This window comes from Oncorhynchus kisutch, linkage group LG28 (genome assembly GCF_002021735.2).
Source record: "Oncorhynchus kisutch isolate 150728-3 linkage group LG28, Okis_V2, whole genome shotgun sequence".
Classification (NCBI taxonomy): domain Eukaryota; kingdom Metazoa; phylum Chordata; class Actinopteri; order Salmoniformes; family Salmonidae; genus Oncorhynchus; species Oncorhynchus kisutch.
Genome location: NC_034201.2, coordinates 15,773,134 through 15,791,785, shown reverse-complemented (window position 1 = coordinate 15,791,785; position 18,652 = coordinate 15,773,134). Strand labels below are relative to the sequence as shown.

Below are 18,652 nucleotides of genomic sequence, written 5' to 3'. Positions count from 1 at the left end.
GTATAACTTTAGACCAGCTGCTCAGCCATGGAAACCCATTTCATGAAACTCCCAATGAACAGTTATTGTGCTGACATTGCTTCCAGAGCCAGTTTGGAACTCAGTAGTGAGTGTTGCATCCGAGGACAGAACATTTTTACACGCTACATGCTTCAGCACTGTTTGTTGCTCCTAGAAGCATCCACTTCACAATAACAGGCACTTACAGTTGACCGGAGCTGCTCTAGCAGGACAGAAATTTGACAAACTGACTTGTTGGAAAGGTGGCATTCTATGACGGTACCACATTGAAAGTCACTCACTGAGCTCGTCAGTAAGGCCATTCTACTGCCAATGTTTGTCTATGGAGATTGCATGGCTGTGTGCTCGATTTTACATACCTGTCAGCAAAGTGTGGCTGAAATAGCCAAATCCACTAATTTGAAGCGTGTCCACATACTTTTGTATACATTGTGTAGATATCTGATAGATAGATAATCCCATAATGAACAAACAGAGCTTCGTGAGTTACCTTAAAGTCGTGACGCCAGATTGCCATGGAAACTAGACTACGCTCGCAGCTGAGAGAAAACAGTGCGCTGTAGAACTTCAGTTTGTTTCCTTAAGCGCCACTGTCGTGTTGGGTTGGACAGCGATCAAGAACGAACCTACATCTTCTAAAGATAATAGCGCATTGTGCACGGTGTCTACGGGTCGGAGATCCCAATTTAACCTGTTGGATATCACTTATTGTTGTTTTGCTTACTATACTTTGGCTAAGTTCTACCCTTTCCTCAGCAGTCAGGTGAGTAGGCTAAAGTATATTATTTAATTGTATGATCATTGTCATGCTACATTTGATACAGGAATCATTTCGAAATGCATAAGGTTTGTGCTTTATTATTTCTTTATGTCAATATCAATCAAATGCACATTTGGTAGGCTAATGAAATGCATTGCTCACGGATTGATTAAACAATAGCAAACAGTGTTGGCCAGTGTGTAAATTATACCTTACAATATTGCATCAGATGAAGACGTGGAAGAATAGGTGTAGGCTAAACTCAACATGTTTTATTTTTTTATTTTAAATAGGCAATTTTATTAGTTTCTGTTCAATAAAATGTGTTGTTAATCATTTTTATATAGCTTACGTGGTCTGTGAGTGTTTGCTAGACTAATAACGGGTTTGTAAATATTATTTTGGTAAATTGCATAGACTGTGCACGTGCATTATGATTTCGATGAGAATAGGCTAAAAATGACTGTAAAATAAAATAAAAACTCAAAGAGAACTGATTGATAGGCTAGCCTACACCATTTTTTACTAGATCGAATCTGATTATCAAGAACAACACTCCCGGCTTTAGCCTTTATACAATATTTGTATAGCAAATGTCTCAAATATACAACGAGAAATTGTGAATATGTGAGAAGTGGCGATTGTTTTTTTTACACGCATGCAGAAAATCCAAGAGAAGACGCAGCGAGAGTGCTTTATTCAGTGACTGTATGACTCATACGGTCTTATCTAAAGAGTGGGAGCAGGCGGGCGGGCGGGCGAGATGGGGTTGCACATGAGACCAAAATTCTGCAGCATGCGACTATTATTCTAGTACATGATGGATTCCATAAGAACTGTCCGTGCAAACTTTTGGAACATGAGGGAAAGTAGACTATACATACCCCAAGTGTTGACCTCCCACCACTGTTCAAGTTAAATCTGTAAAAGTAAGCTAACCTGATTTGTGGGATATCTTCTTAAAATGTTTACATAGCCTTATTGATTTGTTTATACACAAGAGTATTATTCAATGAGTTCATTTATCAATTACTAAGTTGACAATAAAGCCATTATAACCTCAAACAAGGTCAAGGTATGCTCAGTCATATTACTTATCCTCTAAGAGAAAGTTCCAAGCTGGTCACCTTCCTGTTGAATTTTTTATTTGACATCTTCCACCCCCTGTGTGCATGTGTTGTGTGTATCTTTGTGCGTGTACTGCTCTTATGCTTAGTAGTAACACCACATCTTTTTTAGTTTTTAATTGTGCAATCTGCGCCTTTGGTGTCTCTTGTGTTTCAGACACCCCTGAACTCAATGTGAATGAATGATACTATGAATTACTTAGTAGTGTTTCTTCCCTTGTCATAAAACACAGAATGTTTCCCATTGAACACACATTTTGTTGCATAAAATTACCCAGCTGACTGTACGACTGAATTACCCAGCTTCTTCCAAATACAAATACAATATTGTCTCCTTTTGCAGTTAAACCCAAGATAATTGATCTCCAAATGGATAGAAGATTCCACAACTTGACTCTGGAGCAAGTCCAGACTCTGGACCAGGTGTTGACAGAGGTGATCCCCATCCACGGCAGAGGGAACTTCCCCACCCTGGAGGTGAGACCCAAGGACATCATCCACGTGGTGAAGGACCGGCTGTTGGAGAGGGAGATCAGGGTCAGGGACATCCGCCTCAATGGCTCCACCGCCAGCCATGTGATGGTCAGGGACAATGGCACGGGCTACAGAGACCTGGACATCATCTTTGGAGTGGAGCTGCCCAGACAGGAGGACTTCCAGGTCATCAAGGAGGTGGTGCTGGGCAGCCTGCGTGACCTCCTTCCCCGTGGGGTTAACAGACGCAAGATCACCTGCCTCACCATGAAGGAGGCCTATGTGCAGAAGATGGTCAAGGTCTTCAATGAGCACGACCGCTGGAGCCTTATCTCACTGTCCAATAACAGGGGTAAAACAGTGGGGCTCAGGTTTGTAAGTTCCCTGCGACGCCAGTTTGAGTTCAGTGTGGACTCCTTCCAGATTATATTGGACCGTATGCTGGAGTCATACTGGGAGACTGAGAGGAGGCAAGAAATTCAGTGTGAGGGATTGGAGTCACACAATGGCATTGTGTTACATCCAGATAGAGGGACAGAGAAAGCCATAATGGTACCCCAGTATTCTTCCACCTCTGAGAATCTAAAAGAGGATAAAGACAAAGATCCAATGATGACTCGCTTCGCTGACAGTCCGTGCCACAGTGAACAGGTTGTTGTTCAAGAGGAAGAATCATCACATCCAATGAATGTGCATGCAACTGGAAAACAAGAGCCACTGGAAGTGTTAGAGATAGAGAGAGCAGAGCTAGACCTGGGGACTCTGGAGAATGAGGAAGAGGTAGAAGAAGAGGGGGTGGTAAAGGTTGATACAGTACTTGAGATAAGAGTAGAGGAAAAAATGCCATTTGTTCAGAATACAGATTATCCCTCACTTATATCCTCCTCCAAAATATTGACAGACGTGATGGAACCTCTGGTGTCAAATATATCTGTAAACCCTCAAAGTAACATAGAGGAGTCACTGATCTCTGAGTCAAAAGACATCAAGCCATCCCCAGTGTTGCTCACAGAGAACTCAGTGCAAGAACAACTTCAAGTGATGCCTCAATCCACATCCCAAGCCTGCACTGCTGTCACACAAAACATACATCTTGAACATTTATTCCCTCCGCCAGCCAAGAAAACCTGTAACACATCCCAGGGAATTGTCCCTGACTATTGCCCCTCACCTAAACCACCAAGGAAGATGTCACGGAAGATGAGCAGCATCTCATCACTCCCTGAAAAATGGTCTTTGTTAAAAGATTTGTCAGATCTGACAACACAGCTGTTTGAGCCTATAGAAATACTTCCAACACCTCAACCAAATCACTCTTTATTAGACACTGATCAAGGCCATTATTCATCCTCCTCAGGGTCCAGACAGAGGAACTCAGAGGGCACTAAAACATTCACAGACCACCTTACTCCAGCCGTTTCATCCCAGGATAAAAACATCTCACCCCGTACCGTAGAACAAATAGTCAGGGTGAAATATTCAAAAAAGCCTCCAGACTCAGAAGCTTCTGAGGAATCATTGTCCCTTCAAACAACAGGGAACCAAGTCCCAGAGACTGAACCTGCTGCTACTCAGGAACTAGCGCCACCAGAGACAACCACGGTCTGTCCACGGGCAGGGGCAAGTTCGGCCCCAAGGGACAAGGCCAGCATCACTGTGGTAGCAGAGTGCATGTACGGGGACTTTGAGCAAGCCATGGATCATCTGCGTTTCCGACTGATTGCCACCCATAACCCAGAGGAGATCAGAGGAGGTGGGCTTCTGAAGTATAGTGACCTGCTGGTGAGGAACTTCAGGCCAGCCAGCGAGACAGAGATCAAGTCCCTAGAGCGCTACATGTGCTCCCGCTTCTTTATTGACTTTCCTGACGTTAGCGAGCAGCAGCGCAAGATCGAGGCCTACCTGCGCTGCCACTTTGTTGGCGACGAGGAGACTAGCAAGTATGACTATCTGATGACCTTGCGTCGGGTGATAGATGAGAGTACAGTGTGTCTGATGGGACATGAGAGGAGACAGACACTCAATATGATCACTGTCCTGGCCCTGAGGGTACTGGGGGAACAGAACGCCATCCCCAACACTGCCAACGTCACCTGCTTCTACCAGCCTGCGCCATACATGGCTGACCCCATATTCAGCAGCTACTACATTCCCCAGTCAGCACAGCCACCTCTGCTTTACCACCCCTACCCTTTACATGTCCACATGCAGACCGGCCTGGTGTAGCCCCAGCATGTGAGTGGGGGAGAGCATGCGGGCTGCATTCTATATGGTTCTACTCTGTAACCAGAGGCACAAAATTGATTTTAAAAAGAAGAGGCATGAGCGCAATTTGTTCAATGCTTTGAAAAGACGCTGCCTATGACGTGAGACAGCGGACACAAAATGGGGAGAGTTGGAGCTTTATCTTTGGATAAAGGCCACCACGTCACTCTTTTCAAATGAAAAATGTTTTGATTGGGAGAGAGAATAGCTGATTACTCACTGAGAGCAAGCTGCAAGGGAAAATGTCACAGAGGGAAATGACAGTTTACGTGGCTGTTTCAGCTGCGGCAGCAGGCTAGGCTTCGTCTTTGTTACCTTCCTGTGACGCGGGAATCCTGTACTGTCAATTAATGACAAAGTTGTTCAAACATGACAGAAATACTGTATGAACAGTTGACTGAACGTTTCTTATCATATACTACAGTGAGGTAGAGGACGGGCAAGTATGCTGCAGTGGATGAAGGTATAAACACTTCAAAATAATTAGACATACCATAGTTGATTTAGACAAAAATCACAAGACATTATGTTGAAATTAGACAGTATCTGATCAAGCCAAAAAACTGCGCTGTGTTTTAGAGAACCTGATGAGTTGTTCTTCACGAATGTAAGTGAATGAACTTTCTTGAAGTGATCACACTTGTGTTTAAAGGTAGACTCAGCAAAATGACGTTGCCACAAGCAACACCACAGGGACAGCAGGTAGCCTAGTGGTTAGAGCGTTGGGCCAGTAACTGAAAGGTTGCTGGATCGATTCCCTGAGTTGACAAGGTAGAAATCTGTCGTTCTGCCCCTGAACAAGGCAGTTAACCCATTGTTCCCTGGTAGGCCGTCATTGTAAATAAGAATTTGTTCTTAACTGACTTGCCTATTTAAATAAAGGTTCAATTTAAAACATTGTCCCCAAAAAATATTGAGATGCAAGACCAGTCACACACAGTATCTGCACAGGTTTGCTTTAAGCTGTTCACAGCATTGTAGCCTGGGCACTGAAAAACCAGGGAAGTTGAGCCTCGCGCTTTAACGCTCTTAGTTCTTGCGGGAAATTGACCCACTATGCTGTCATATCGCTGAATCTACCTTTAATATTGTATTGTAACGTCACAAATCTTGATATGACATCATCAGCTGTGCTTAGGTCTTGGGAAAATGTGGCGTAGAGTACATATTGATTTGTTTTCTGGGTGTTAATGTCTGACTGCATCCTTGGTAAATGTTTGAGTGTCTAATGAGTGACTACATGAATTTATCAGGGCGAAATCAGGGTTGTTAAGATAAGACAGATTCCAAAGTGTTTTAAACTATCACCCCTCAGTTTCGTTATGTGGTAGTATTTAGAAGTAAGATTTAGAGATCTAAGTTGTAACTGTGAGACAGAATGACACTCACACCAAACATAGATTCACTGTTACTTATTTCTGTGTGCCATTTCATTGTAAAAGACACCCAAGAGGTCATATGTAAAAATAAAAAAAATAAAAAATGTATTTTCAGCACAGGCGTGGCGGAGGTGAGTTACCCTAACGGGCAATTGAATCTGAAGCACAATGTAAACGTACGCAACCTTGTTGTTAATTAGTGAACTATAGATGTATCGGATGTATGTGTGATTCACCAATTCAATATCGATGAAAGTCTAATGTAAATGTAACTGTGCAGTAATCTGGTACTTCTCATAAACCATAGCGTTGATTGTAATTGTAATACAGTAATCTATGTTGGGATTCTTTAGGTATAATCATTTTGTCTCATTATCGGAACTTTATCTGGAGCTACTGTCATGTATCGGTAGAGAAACATCATGCATTTTCATGATCTCTGTATCCCCATTCATATTCAAATATTTGCTCAATTTGTATGGTCATTTTGATAATAAACCTCATTGAAACATCCTCAGATTACTTGCATACAGCCTCTAGACAGTGATGCTGATTGCACTGGAGTGAAAAGTATCTGGTTGATGCTGAATGTAATTATCATGGCTTTCTGACAGGAGGTGACTTCAGCATTCCAAAGGAAGTAACACACTTAAAAAAAAAAATGTATTTTTTTTACAGTTTAATAACAGCGCAAATTGATACATTTGCCTGTTTCCATCCAGAGACCCTCAACATCACTGCAGTCTTTCTGGGCGTGCTGAAGCACCATGCGTCAGAGGAGTGTTAAGTATTGTTGCTAGCTGAGTGTCTGACTCATCTCTCCAGTCTTCAGTGCATTATCTAGTGGAGGTACCTCCATCACAAGGCTAACTGGATGAAAACCAACCAACCATACCACCAGACTTGTCCACTCTCCTCCTAGCTTCCATACCCTGTCCAACACATAGGCTGCTACTCCTCCTCCTCACTCTCTCTGAGATAGAGCAGGTAACTGTGGGACAGTGGTGTGGGGTAGTCAGGGGCAGAGGCGGGGTGGGACTGACATCACTGCAGAGATATGGCCCATGGTGCATCTTTATGACTCATCATCATGGCTCTTTGAGGGGGCAGCCAGAGATGACTCACCAAGCCAGGGATGGGTTTTAAACAGCCAGACAAGAGTGGCTATTGTGGAATACACAGGGCCTGGTGAAGAGTGGCAGCTCAGCTTGTGCCAAGTGTGTTGACTGGCAGGATGTGAAAATCCTGCCGTGATGACTCAAACAATAACACGTCAACAGCATGGGGTCTGGGAAAACAAATGAGGTACAGGAGAAAATGGCTGGAACACATAGAGGAAGTGTGAATTCACAGTACCATTTTGCCATGAGTAGTGGCATAACATTATATACAGTGGGGAGAACAAGTATTTGATACACTGCAGGTTTTCCTACTTACAAAGCATGTAGAGGTCTGTAATTTTTTTATCATAGGTACACTTCAACTGTGAGAGACGGAATCTAAAACAAAAATCCAGAAATTCACATTGTCTGATTTTGAAGTAATTAATTTGCATTTTATTGCATGACATAAGTATTTGATCACCTACCAACCAGTAAGAATTCCGGCTCTCACAGACCTGTTAGTTTTTCTTTAAGAAGCCCTCCTGTTCTCCACTCATTACCTGTATTAACTGCACCTGTTTGAAATCATTACCTGTATAAAAGACACCTGTCCACGCACTCAAACAAACAGACTCTAACCTTTCCACAATGGCCAAGACCAGAGAGCTGTGTAAGGACATCAGGGATAAAATTGTAGACCTGTACATGGCTGGGATGGGCTACAGGTCAATAGGCAAGCAGCTTGGTGAGAAGGCAACAACTGTTGGTGCAATTATTAGAAAAAGTTCAAGATGACGGTCAAATCACCCTCGGTCTGGGGCTCCATGCAAGATCTCACCTTGTGGGGCATCAATGATCATGAGGAAGGTGAGGGATCAGCCCAGAACTACACGGCAGGACCTGGTCAATGACCTGAAGAGAGCTGGGACCACAGTCTCAAAGAAAACCATTAGTAACACACTACGCCGTCATGGATTCAAATCCTGCAGCGCACGCAAGGTCCCCCTGCTCAAGCCAGCGCATGTCCAGGCCCATCTGAAGTTTGCCAATGACCATCTGGATGATCCAGAGGAGGAATGGGAGAAGGTCATGTGGTCTGATGAGACAAAAATTGAGCTTTTTGGTCTAAACTCCACTCGCTGTGTTTGGAGGAAGAAGGATGAGTACAACCCCAAGAACACCATCCCAAACATGAAGCATGGAAGTGGAAACATCATTCTTTGGTGATGCTTTTCTGCAAAGGGGACAGGACGACTGGGCCGGATGGATGGGGCCATGTATCGCGGGATCTTGGCCAACAACCTCCTTCCCTCAGTAAGAGCATTGAAGATGGGTCATGGCTGGATCTTCCAGCATGACAACGACCCAAAACACACATACAATCATACAATGTGATTTTCTGGATTTTTGTTTTAGATTCCGTCTCTCACAGTTGAAGTGTACCTATGATAAAAAATTTGACCTCTACATGCTTTGTAAGTAGGAAAACCTGCAAATTCAGCAGTGTATCAAATACTTGTTCTCCCCACCATATCATGTTTTTCTATGGTGATTAAAGTGGGCATGTTTGTATTGTGTTTAGAGAATGTGACAAAATGAGCCAAATACCAGGGGCACCAAGTTGGGAGAATCTATGTCGCTCCTTTATTTTAAAAAACAAAACACAATCAAAAATATTGTGTAGAAAAAAAAAGTCACGTTTATTATTACACCTAGAATGTCATCATTGCTGGATTCAGAAACTACTAATCTGCTGCTTAAAGGCAAGTCCATTTACCATCTACTATATTAAGAGAACATGTTCACAAATGATTGAGTAGGGATTTATCCATTGGCCCTAGTGATGTGTTTTCAAACTATACCCACAGTTTGCAGATGACAGTTACTGCTGTCTCGCGATTAACTAACGAAAACCTTGATTGATTTTGCAGTCCCATCTCTTTCCCTAGTGTGGCAACATGACTAGCAGTAGCATGGCCCATCAGATGACACCTAAGGGGTATTTCAGAGACCCTAAACCAGAGTGTAGTAGGCTGATTCATGGGGTAGTGGAGCGGGTGGATCCTGTGGGCATGGGGAGCACAGGAGGGCTGAGTCCTGGAACACTTAGCGTATGACACACAGAGCACCTTATGTTAGGAAGTCGAAGGAGAGAAGAGAACCTGGCTGTCTGTAGCCTTGGTTTCTGTTTCTTAGGCAACGTTGCCAAGTGGCTCAGCTGTGTCGGACCCTCCGACCTTTGACCAAGCAAACACAACCCTCTGGTTCAATAATGCTCACAAAACAATCTATCACAAAACAGCCCAGAAAAGGTGTATTTGTATGCAAATGTGTTGAATATTATTGGCACAATTTATCTGCGCTTTGCACACAAAAATAAAAAGTCCTTCGTTGTTTAGAACTGCATGGAGCGAAATCTGTTCTTTGCTCTTTGTGGCTTGTCTGGTCATCCAATATTGTGATTAAGAGTAAAATCAGAGGGCAGGATAGCATACTCAGCCCAACAAAAAATCTCAAATTCAGCTGCCACATACAATAGATACATGTGCAAACATTTCACCATCATTAATATTAGCTAAGGAATAATTGCAAAGTGTATAATACAGTGAAAAAATATAAATATTTCTGTAGTAAAAAAAATGTCCTTTTCAGTATGAGGTGGAAGTGAGTGGTGGCTATGGGCGAGCCTCTCCCCAAAGTACCATGATGCACTTTGGTTTGTGTTTGAACCAATGACTGGTTTGAACATGCTGGGTTGAAGGACAGTGCCCTGGAAGTTATAAATTAATGCGTGCATTTGATTTAGATCAATGAAAGTATGTTCCGACCAACAGAAATAGAACTCAATGGTAGACCCTTATACAAGCGCTTTGCATTTCTCCTTTCCAATTACCCACACTCTTTCACTACACTAGCTACCACACTAGACATCACTCAACCATAACAACCACACGCTACAGGAAGAGGATACGGCAAAGCCTCTATTAACCTATTGTATGTGCAAATATACAAACTCTACAGAATTGATAAGGATTACGGGGGATATAGCATTGAAAACATTCAGTGGCCCAGGAGTTAACTAAGGAGGTCTGCCTCTGATTCAATGGCAGAACATTGTACTGTAGGCATGCAGCATTTTATTAGTAGACATAATTAATGATGAAAGAAGTCACCACCTCAACTAATTAGAATCAATACGTTCCCACGCAAAGATAGTCTGAGAACTAAAACCCACAGACACAGCAGTCCTCTAAGACCTAGCCTGGATGCCAAAAATAGATTAATGAATGCGGTGAATGAGCACACCAGAGTTGACCTCCCAAAGTGAAGGATGGGGGTTGGGGAGGATGAAGCATAGTGGGAGGGTTAGCGTCAATCAGACAACCCAACACTGAGAGGGGGTCATGTGGAAGAGGGTAATTTAGGGAGAGCTGTACTGTAGTGTTCAGACAGAACACAAACAGAGAGAAGGAAAGGGAGCATCAGTCTGTCTGTCATCCAGATGTAGAGGACAGCAGAGCTTAGTCTCCTTGAGCTATAATATTTGAGCACCAGTTTTTGGCATCTCTTGAACCTTTGTTGTTGTATGATCAGGAAGATCGGAGGTGAGAAGGAGGGTAAGAGAAAGATGGGGGAGGAAAACTGAGGATGAGAAGGAGAAGAGTTATAGGTTGATAGAAGAAGAGGAGTAGGGGAGTCTTTAAGGCCCAGGAGAGCAGTAAGTAAGGCGGAGGTGAGTGAGTTGACTTGTGGGTCCATGTTGATGAGTAGCTTTGAAGACCAGGGAGGGAGATTCCTTGGCAAGATAAGGAGCACCACTGCCAGTAGAGTCGTAAACAGTCTCGTACACAAAGCAAAATGATACAAAAATCAATAAAAAAATTAAAGCAAAATCCCTGAAGTATTAATTTAGTCAATTGTACAGTCTCCAGTTTCACGCCTGGTGGGTAAGGTAGATAGGTGGTTGGTAGAAGGCCCAGTTTAAGGTGGTTTGAGGGGGTTGTGTGAGTCAGTGGTTCCAGCCCATAAGGTGGCTGACCCGGGCCTTTTCGGTCATGCGGCGTAGCCGTCCTGAGCGGGACATGCCTAGGTTGAGTGGGTCCTCTGTGGTCCCTGACTCGTCATCTGACTCGTCGTTGTACAACACTGTCCTGCGGCCCTGGTTCCGAGTGTTCACCTGACCAGACTTACTACGGCTGCTGCTTTTCTGACCGCCCTCTGCCCCACCCTCACCCTGCTCTGAGTCCTCCTCTTCTGATTCCTCCATTTCCTCAGGCTCCTCTTCGTCCTCAGGCTCCTCTTCGTCCTCAGGCTGCCCCCCTTCCTCTTGCTGCGGTGGCTGTGGCTGCTCCCCCTCTTCCTCCTCCTCCTCATCTTCACCTTGTTCGTCTTCATCCTCTTCCTGCTCCTCTGCCTGGACTCGTGCTCTCTTGGCTCTTTCTGGAGCCTCCTCTTCTTCCAGCATCCTCTTCCCAGAGACGGCCATCTTGCCCTTGACTTTGTGGCCCGTTTTTAAGCGGGGAGCTTTGCTGTAGTCGTGATCTCCCCCGTCCACAAACTTTCCAACCTCTGACTCACTGTCCGACTCACTGTCTGATGAGGAGGAGGATGATGAGGAAGACGAGGAAGACGATGACGAAGATGAGCTATTGGATCCTCCAGATCCCTCTCCCTCATCCTCCTGCAGCACTCGTCTCCTGTGGCTCTGTCTGGTGCCGTTAGTGAGAGGTCTGTTACCCTCTGGGGGGGGGGGGGGGGGAAGAGAGAGAGAGGGGCACACAACGCCTCCCTGTTAAACATAGCACAGCAACACCTACTAAAGTAGCCTCCAGTAACTGCTGCCAAGTAGACTTACATGATAACCCTTTCTTATTGTGTGATTTTGGCAGCAGTGAAAACATAGTAATGATGTGATTAACTGCAGCGATTTAACCAGGCTGACTCCAAACATTCAAGCAGTTGGCAAAATCATACATTTGTCTAGATAGCGTGGTGAAACAGCTCTATGAAGGACTATTTATCCACTGCCTGCTGGAGTTGGTTACCCTGTGTAGTAATACCTGAGTTCTTGACGGGAGTGGTTTGGCTGCGGGTGACACGGTCGGCCCCTGGACCCCCACTGTGGCTTCCTGTCCCTGAATTAGACGATGATGAGGGTTGGCTGTCCTCATCCACCATCACACTGCTCGTCTCTGACATTGCAACAACAGCAGCACGTCACGTAACCACCCAACCCACAGTTCACACTTCTCTAAAACACATACCGCCACACAGCGACACAAACATACACTCACGACAAGAGTGTTACCTTGAGATGGCCTGCGAGGCCGCTTCTTGGATGAGGTCTGTAATTCTTTTGGTGTTGGTTTCTTCCTTGACTTGTGCTTCCCTTTAGGACTAGAGTTAAAGAGACACCAAGACATAGTGTTTTAGGTGGAATCTGAATAGATCCTACAAGGAGTGGAACATAATAGTTGGGGTTATTGCAGTGGATTTAAGAGTTGTAGAGAAGGGTTCCAGCCAGGCCAGTACCTGGAGGGTCGGCTGGTGGGAGGGGAGCTGCCTCCGCTGTGCAGTCTCTTCCTGTAGCTGACACTCTGGCGACTCTTCCTCCGCTGGTTCTGGACTGCAGACTTGTAATCCGAGATGATGGAGATGATTTGTCTTTCAAAGAAGGCTGATAGGCTCAGGGTCATGGTGTAGATCTGGAGATGAAACAATGAAGATCAAAAATACCATTCTCGCACAAAACACAGTGTGCCTTCAGAAAGTATTAATTATTCCACATTTTGTTACAGCCTGAATTCAAAATTCTATACACAATACCCCATGATGACAAAGCAAATACATGTTTTGAGAAATTTTTGCAAATGTATTGAAAAGGAAATGCAGGAATCTAATTTACATAACTATTCACACCCCTGAGTCAATACATGTCAGAATCACCTTTCTGAGTATGTACAGTTGAAGTCAGAAGTTTACATACACTTAGGATGGAGTCATTAAAACTTGTTAATCAACCACAAGTTTCTTGTTAACAAACTATAGTTTTGGCAAGTCGGTTAGGACATCTACTTTGTGCATGACACAAGTCATTTTTCCAACAATTGTTTACAGACAGATTATTTCACTTAATCACAATTCCAGTGAGTCAGAAGTTTACATACACTAAGTTGACGGTGCCTTTGAATAGCTTGGGAAATTCCAGAAAAAGATTTCATGGCTTAGAAGCTTCTGACATAATTTGAGTCAATTGGAGGTGTACCTGTGGATGTATTTCAAGGCCTACCTTCAAACTCAGTGCCTCTTTGCTTGCCATCATGGGGAAATCTAAAGAAATCAGCTAAGACCTCAGAAAAAAAATTGTAGACCTCCACAAGTCTGGTTCAGCCATAACAAAAGGGGTTAAATACTTATTTTTTTAAATAAAGAAAAAAAAGCTTTTATTTTGTTATTTAATACATTTTTTGTAAAAAAAACTTTTTAATTACCCCCGTTTTCTCCCCAATTTCGTGGCATCCAATTGGTAGTTACAGTCTCGTCTCGTCGCTGCAACTCCCGTACGGACTCGGGAGAGGTGAAGGGCGAGAGCCGTGCGTCCTCCGAAACACAACCCAACCAAGCCGCACTGCTTCTTGACACAATGCCCACTTAACCTGGAAGCCAGCCGCACCAATGTGTCAGAGAAAACACAGCGCACCTGGTGACCGTGTCAGCGTGCACTGCTCCCAGGCCCGCCACCGGAGTCTCAGTGCGCGATGGAACAAGAATATCCCTGCTGGCCAACCCCTGCCCTAACCTGGAAGATGCTGGACCAATTGTTTGCGCCCCATGGGTCTCCCGGTCGCGGCCGGCTGCAACAGAGCCTGGACTCGAACCCAGAATCTCTAGTGGCACAGCTAGCACTGCGATGCAAAAGTGTTGAATGCTTATTGACTCAAGACATTTCATCTTTTCATTTTTAATTAGTTTGTAAAAATGTATAAAAACCTAATTCTACTTTGACATTATGGGGTATTGTGTGTAGGCCAGTGACATCTCAATTGTATCAATTTAAATTCAGGCTGTAACACAAACATGTGGAAAAAGTTAAGGGGTGTGAATACTTTCTGAAGGCACTGTATAAGGGTCAGGGTTATAAATTGTTGAGATATAGTTGACCCACCGCATTTCTTTCCCCTCTTGAATCTTGTAAAGAACTCAAGGGCACTCATCCAATCAACGTTAGTTGAGGTGCAACCCAAAAAATGTATCCTCATTGAAAATCTTGTCAGAATCAGTACACTAACCTGTGACTTCTTGTTGGGCGTGTAGGCCTTGGAGTTGCTGAAAATTAGGCGGACATCTTTGGCAAACTCCATGGGGTTCTCGTAGTTCCCGATGATCAGAGTCTCTGTTACAGTCCCCAGGTCCATGGGAGTGTCTATGATGTCTCGATAGTCCTTGGAGAGGAGGGAGAAAGTGCAGTGTTTAGGACATCTGAAACCACAAAGTAACTGTCCAGTGTTTCCAGATTTCTATGAAATATGACCTATAAGCAATGTTCACCCAAGTTATTTTTTTTCGGCTAGCTGTTCTATCATTCAGCCTACAGTAGCATCCAATGTCTGGTGTTCAATGTAGGCCTACATTCCATGAGATTTTAGGAAAAAACAATATGCAAGGCTTGACGTTAACCTGTTAATCCACTTGTCCTTCGGACAAGGTGACTGAAAACGTTGTGTTGTTTGATGTAAAAAAACACTTTACAAAATAAAATGCATTATTAATCCCATACCGTTATTACAGAGAATAAGACAAATTATGTTAGCCTCTGCCTATTGGCTACCGGTCTCAAAATACAACACTGCCCCTTTTAAAGACAAGAAAAAGCTCTTTACCTGACTCACTTTTCAAAGCTGTAGAAATGTACACATTTTGTGCTCTTGTAGGAAGCAATCACTCCCCCATTGCTGACTACAAATTATATAGAACTGGGCTAATAACTCACTAACTAGCAAAGGATATGAACAAATGTGCACAACGTGGCTACATGCAGCCCTCACTTTGATCTCAAAACAAGCGCATCTACTCAAGACCGGTCATGCTGTAAACACAGTCCAGTTCAAAGTGAATGGCACAGATCTATATATGGCAATGGTATATTTGCATATAGCTAAAGGAGTCCTGATATCTCCAGGAGTGATAAGTATAATTGTTCTCCTAGGCAATCAGCAATTAGTACAGGGAGGTGAGCTCTCCACCTCTGCTAGGCAATTAGCGTTAGTTCTTCAGTCTCCGCTGGTTCTCAGTGGCAGCTGTGGCAGTTTTGTTGCAAAACTAAGACCGTCACTGAAACAAAGAAGGTGCTGTAGAGTTGTTCTGCTGAGTTATTTGAGGAAGGAAAGAGAGGAAGGCTCCACACCACTCTCTTACTTGAGTATCTGAACTAGTTATTTACAGATTCTCATTTTGCTCTTTTGTAGCTTTGTCAAGTATGTGTGTGTTTTCTATACCTGTTTGAACCTCTCCCTGTAGGCTTTACAGACAGACGCTCATCACCCCTTGGCTGCAACCCTTCTAATTTAATGTACCCTGTGCGCACAACCCATGTGGAATTCCAGGTCGTTTGGAACTGCGGTCAAGAACGCAGAGTTCATCTCAGCCTATGCTGCCCTTCAGTCCCTTTACTTTTTTGGCCCTGTTGGGCGCCATGGATCACCCCAGAGAACACTGCTACTCCAGCAGCTCTCATCATCTGACTGTTTTCTCTCATAGTCCAAGAGCATCTGGTCGTTGCGGTGGTGGTACAGGTCTACTCATTTATCTTAAGTGGAGATTCTGTTTTCTCTCTCACCTGTCCAGCTCCTCATTTGAATTGCATGCCGTCACTGGACGATGGCTCACCACTCTTTGTACATGGCGACTTCAACCCCCTGATGTCTGCCTTTAATTTCTTTCCAACTCTCATTCACCTCCTTGCCTCTTGACCTCATCCTTCCCCAATCAACTCCAACTCACAAGGCATAATATACTCGACCTCACCTTTACTAGAGGCTGTTTGCCTACTAATCTCACTGCACCCCCCCTCCAGGTCTCTGATCACTACTGTTTCCTTTTTCTGTCTCCCTCTTCTCCAACCCTACCCACTAACCAGAGGGTCATGCGGCGTCTCAATCTTCGCTCTCTTCCATCATATCTCCCTTCTGATTCTGCCTCTTTGACCCTACTCTCCTCCCTTTCCGCATCCTATGACTCGCACTGTCCCCTTTCCTCCAAGACAGCTCTCCCCTCCTGCTCTGTGGCTGAGTGACTCATTGCGAGCTTACAGAACAGAGCTATGGGCAGCTGAGCAAAAACTACCATCCTTTCACTCCCTCCCTCTGTATCAGCTGCTAAAGTCATTTTCTACCACAAAATTCCAAGCTTCTGACTAACCCTAGGAAACTCTTTTCCACCCTCTCTGCGGATGACTTTGTCAACCACTTTGAAAAAAGGTTGACGACATTCGCTACTCATTCACTCAGCCTATTGAGTCCACTGGTCTCACACACACAGAACTACCCCTACGCCTTGACCTCTTCTCCCCGCTCTCTCCAGGTGACATCTCTTGAACTTATCACTTCCTTCATCAACTCACCCCTGACCACACACCCTCGACTTTAAATTGTCCAGAGTTGCTCCCCTCCTCAAGAAACCAACACTCGACTCATCTGACGTGAAAAACTATAGACCTGTATCCCTTAGGATTGCATCCTACGTTGCTTTACGGATGACACCCATTTACCCCCCGACACCCAGGTGGCAACACGCAACTTTGCGTGCCTGGCAGATATCTCAACTTGGATGTCGGCCCACCACCTCAAGCTCAACAAGATGGAACTGCTCTTGCTCTTCAGGAAGGCCTGCATGCTCAAAGACATCTCCATCAAGGTTGACAACTCCTGTGTTGCCCTCACAGAGTGCAAAGGACCTTGGCGTGACCCTGGACAACACCCTGTCGTTCTCTGTAAACATCAAAGTAGTCAAGCGCTCCTGCTCTATAACATCCATAGATTACAACCCCACCTCACACAGGAAGCAGCGCAGGTCCCAAGCCAGGCACTTGTCCTCTCCCGTCTGGACGACTGCAACTCGCTGTTGGCTCGGCTCCCCGCTTGTGCCATCAAAGCCCTAAAACTTATCCAGAACGCTGCAGCCCGCCTGGTTGTCACCTCACTCCTCCGCACACTCCACTGGCTTCCAGTCAAAGCTCGCATCCACTACAAGACCATGGTGCTTACCTACGGAACAGCAAGAGGAATTGCCCCTCCCTACCTTCAGGCTATGCTCAAACCCTACACCCCAACTCGAACCCTCTGTTCTGCCACCTCAGGTCTCTTGGCCCAGTTCAAGCTCTTCTCTGTTCTGGCACCCCAATGGTGGAACCAGCTTCCCCCTAAAGCTAGGACAGCAGAGTCCCTGCCAATCTTCTCAAAACATCTGAAACCTTTTCAAACAGTATCTTCAATAATCCTCCTCCTCACCCCAACATACACACACCCCAAAATATGCACTTGCATAGCTCTGACTCTATTAATAACTATATTTGAGGAAAAATGTACTTTCTATGCCCGTGATATGTGGTCGTCCCACCTAACTATCTTAAGATGAATGCACTAAGTATCTCTGGATAAGAGTGTGGTAAATGTAAAAATAGGCCTACTTGAGGTTATGGCGCACTGGCCTGTGTAGAGTACGGGCTGAGTCATGAGTGTCAATGCAATGGAATCCTACTCCGATGCGTTCTACCCACAACAAAATAGCTTACACAGTTTTGCATATTAAGTCTTGCAGCGTTCGTTTTGTTTTCAGTATGTTGCATTGAACGTGGATTATTGCATTGATTCGATCACAATTCCTACAGTAAAGGGAAACATTGATAGTGTTAACTAAGGGGAAAAGACTCTACAAAGTTGAATGAAGTTCAATCTCGTGCTTCTCTGCGGGGGCTGATATTTGCCTAGAATGAATTACAATAAGAGTGAAAGTTTTCCTTCCAAAAATGGTGATTAAGGATGTTAATTAAAAAATACGATTTTCTGTGTTGGAATGATGTGGGCACAGTCCAACAACATAATGATGTGGGCATCTACTGGTCATTAAAAATATTCATGCAAGTAGACCACTGATTGGCCAGTTCATCCAACATGACATCATGTTCTATGAGGAAACAGCAAGCATTTTTGCAACTGTTTGAGATACAAGTTGTTGTGGGTGGGGTTTGGCCACAAATACGAGTCAACAACATTATTTGGGTATCAGTTAGCAGGATATTAACTTTTAAAAGTTTTCACTGGACAGTTACTTTAACTCAGAATTGAGGACAGGTAGGGGTGCGTCACTTGAGTGGGTTGAGTCACTGATGTGATCTTCCTGTCTGGGTTGGCGCCCCACCCCCCCTGGTTTGTCCCGTGGCGGAGATCTTTGTGGGCTATACTCGGCCTTGTCTCAGGATAGTAAGTTGGTGGTTGAAGATATCCCTCTAGTGGTGTGGGGGCTGTG

At 44.4% G+C, this 18,652-nt stretch overlaps 2 protein-coding genes across 3 annotated transcripts in view; one reads left to right on the top strand and one right to left on the bottom strand.

Moving 5' to 3' along the window:
• The first annotated feature begins 533 nt into the window (after window positions 1-533).
• Window positions 534-6,539, top strand: LOC109872509 (uncharacterized). The gene is made up of 2 exons (XM_020463774.2): window positions 534-784; window positions 2,252-6,539. The coding sequence occupies exon 2, from the start codon at window positions 2,278-2,280 to the stop codon at window positions 4,606-4,608; it is 2,331 nt and encodes a 776-aa protein (XP_020319363.1). The 5' UTR covers window positions 534-784; window positions 2,252-2,277; the 3' UTR covers window positions 4,609-6,539.
• Window positions 6,540-8,743: 2,204 nt separating this feature from the next.
• The window catches only part of LOC109872490 (bromodomain and WD repeat-containing protein 3), a 33,477-nt gene continuing 23,568 nt past the window's right edge, over window positions 8,744-18,652 (bottom strand). Inside the window, exons 36-40 of one of the 2 annotated variants that reach the window (XM_031807832.1) lie at window positions 14,419-14,571; window positions 12,662-12,834; window positions 12,438-12,526; window positions 12,190-12,321; window positions 8,744-11,869 (exon numbers count right to left, since the gene is read on the bottom strand). In XM_031807832.1, coding sequence (XP_031663692.1) covers window positions 11,139-11,869; window positions 12,190-12,321; window positions 12,438-12,526; window positions 12,662-12,834; window positions 14,419-14,571 — 1,278 coding nt within the window. In that variant the 3' untranslated portion in view covers window positions 8,744-11,138. The remainder of the gene's footprint in view (window positions 11,870-12,189; window positions 12,322-12,437; window positions 12,527-12,661; window positions 12,835-14,418; window positions 14,572-18,652) is intronic. The other variant, XM_031807833.1, reaches the window with a different exon arrangement.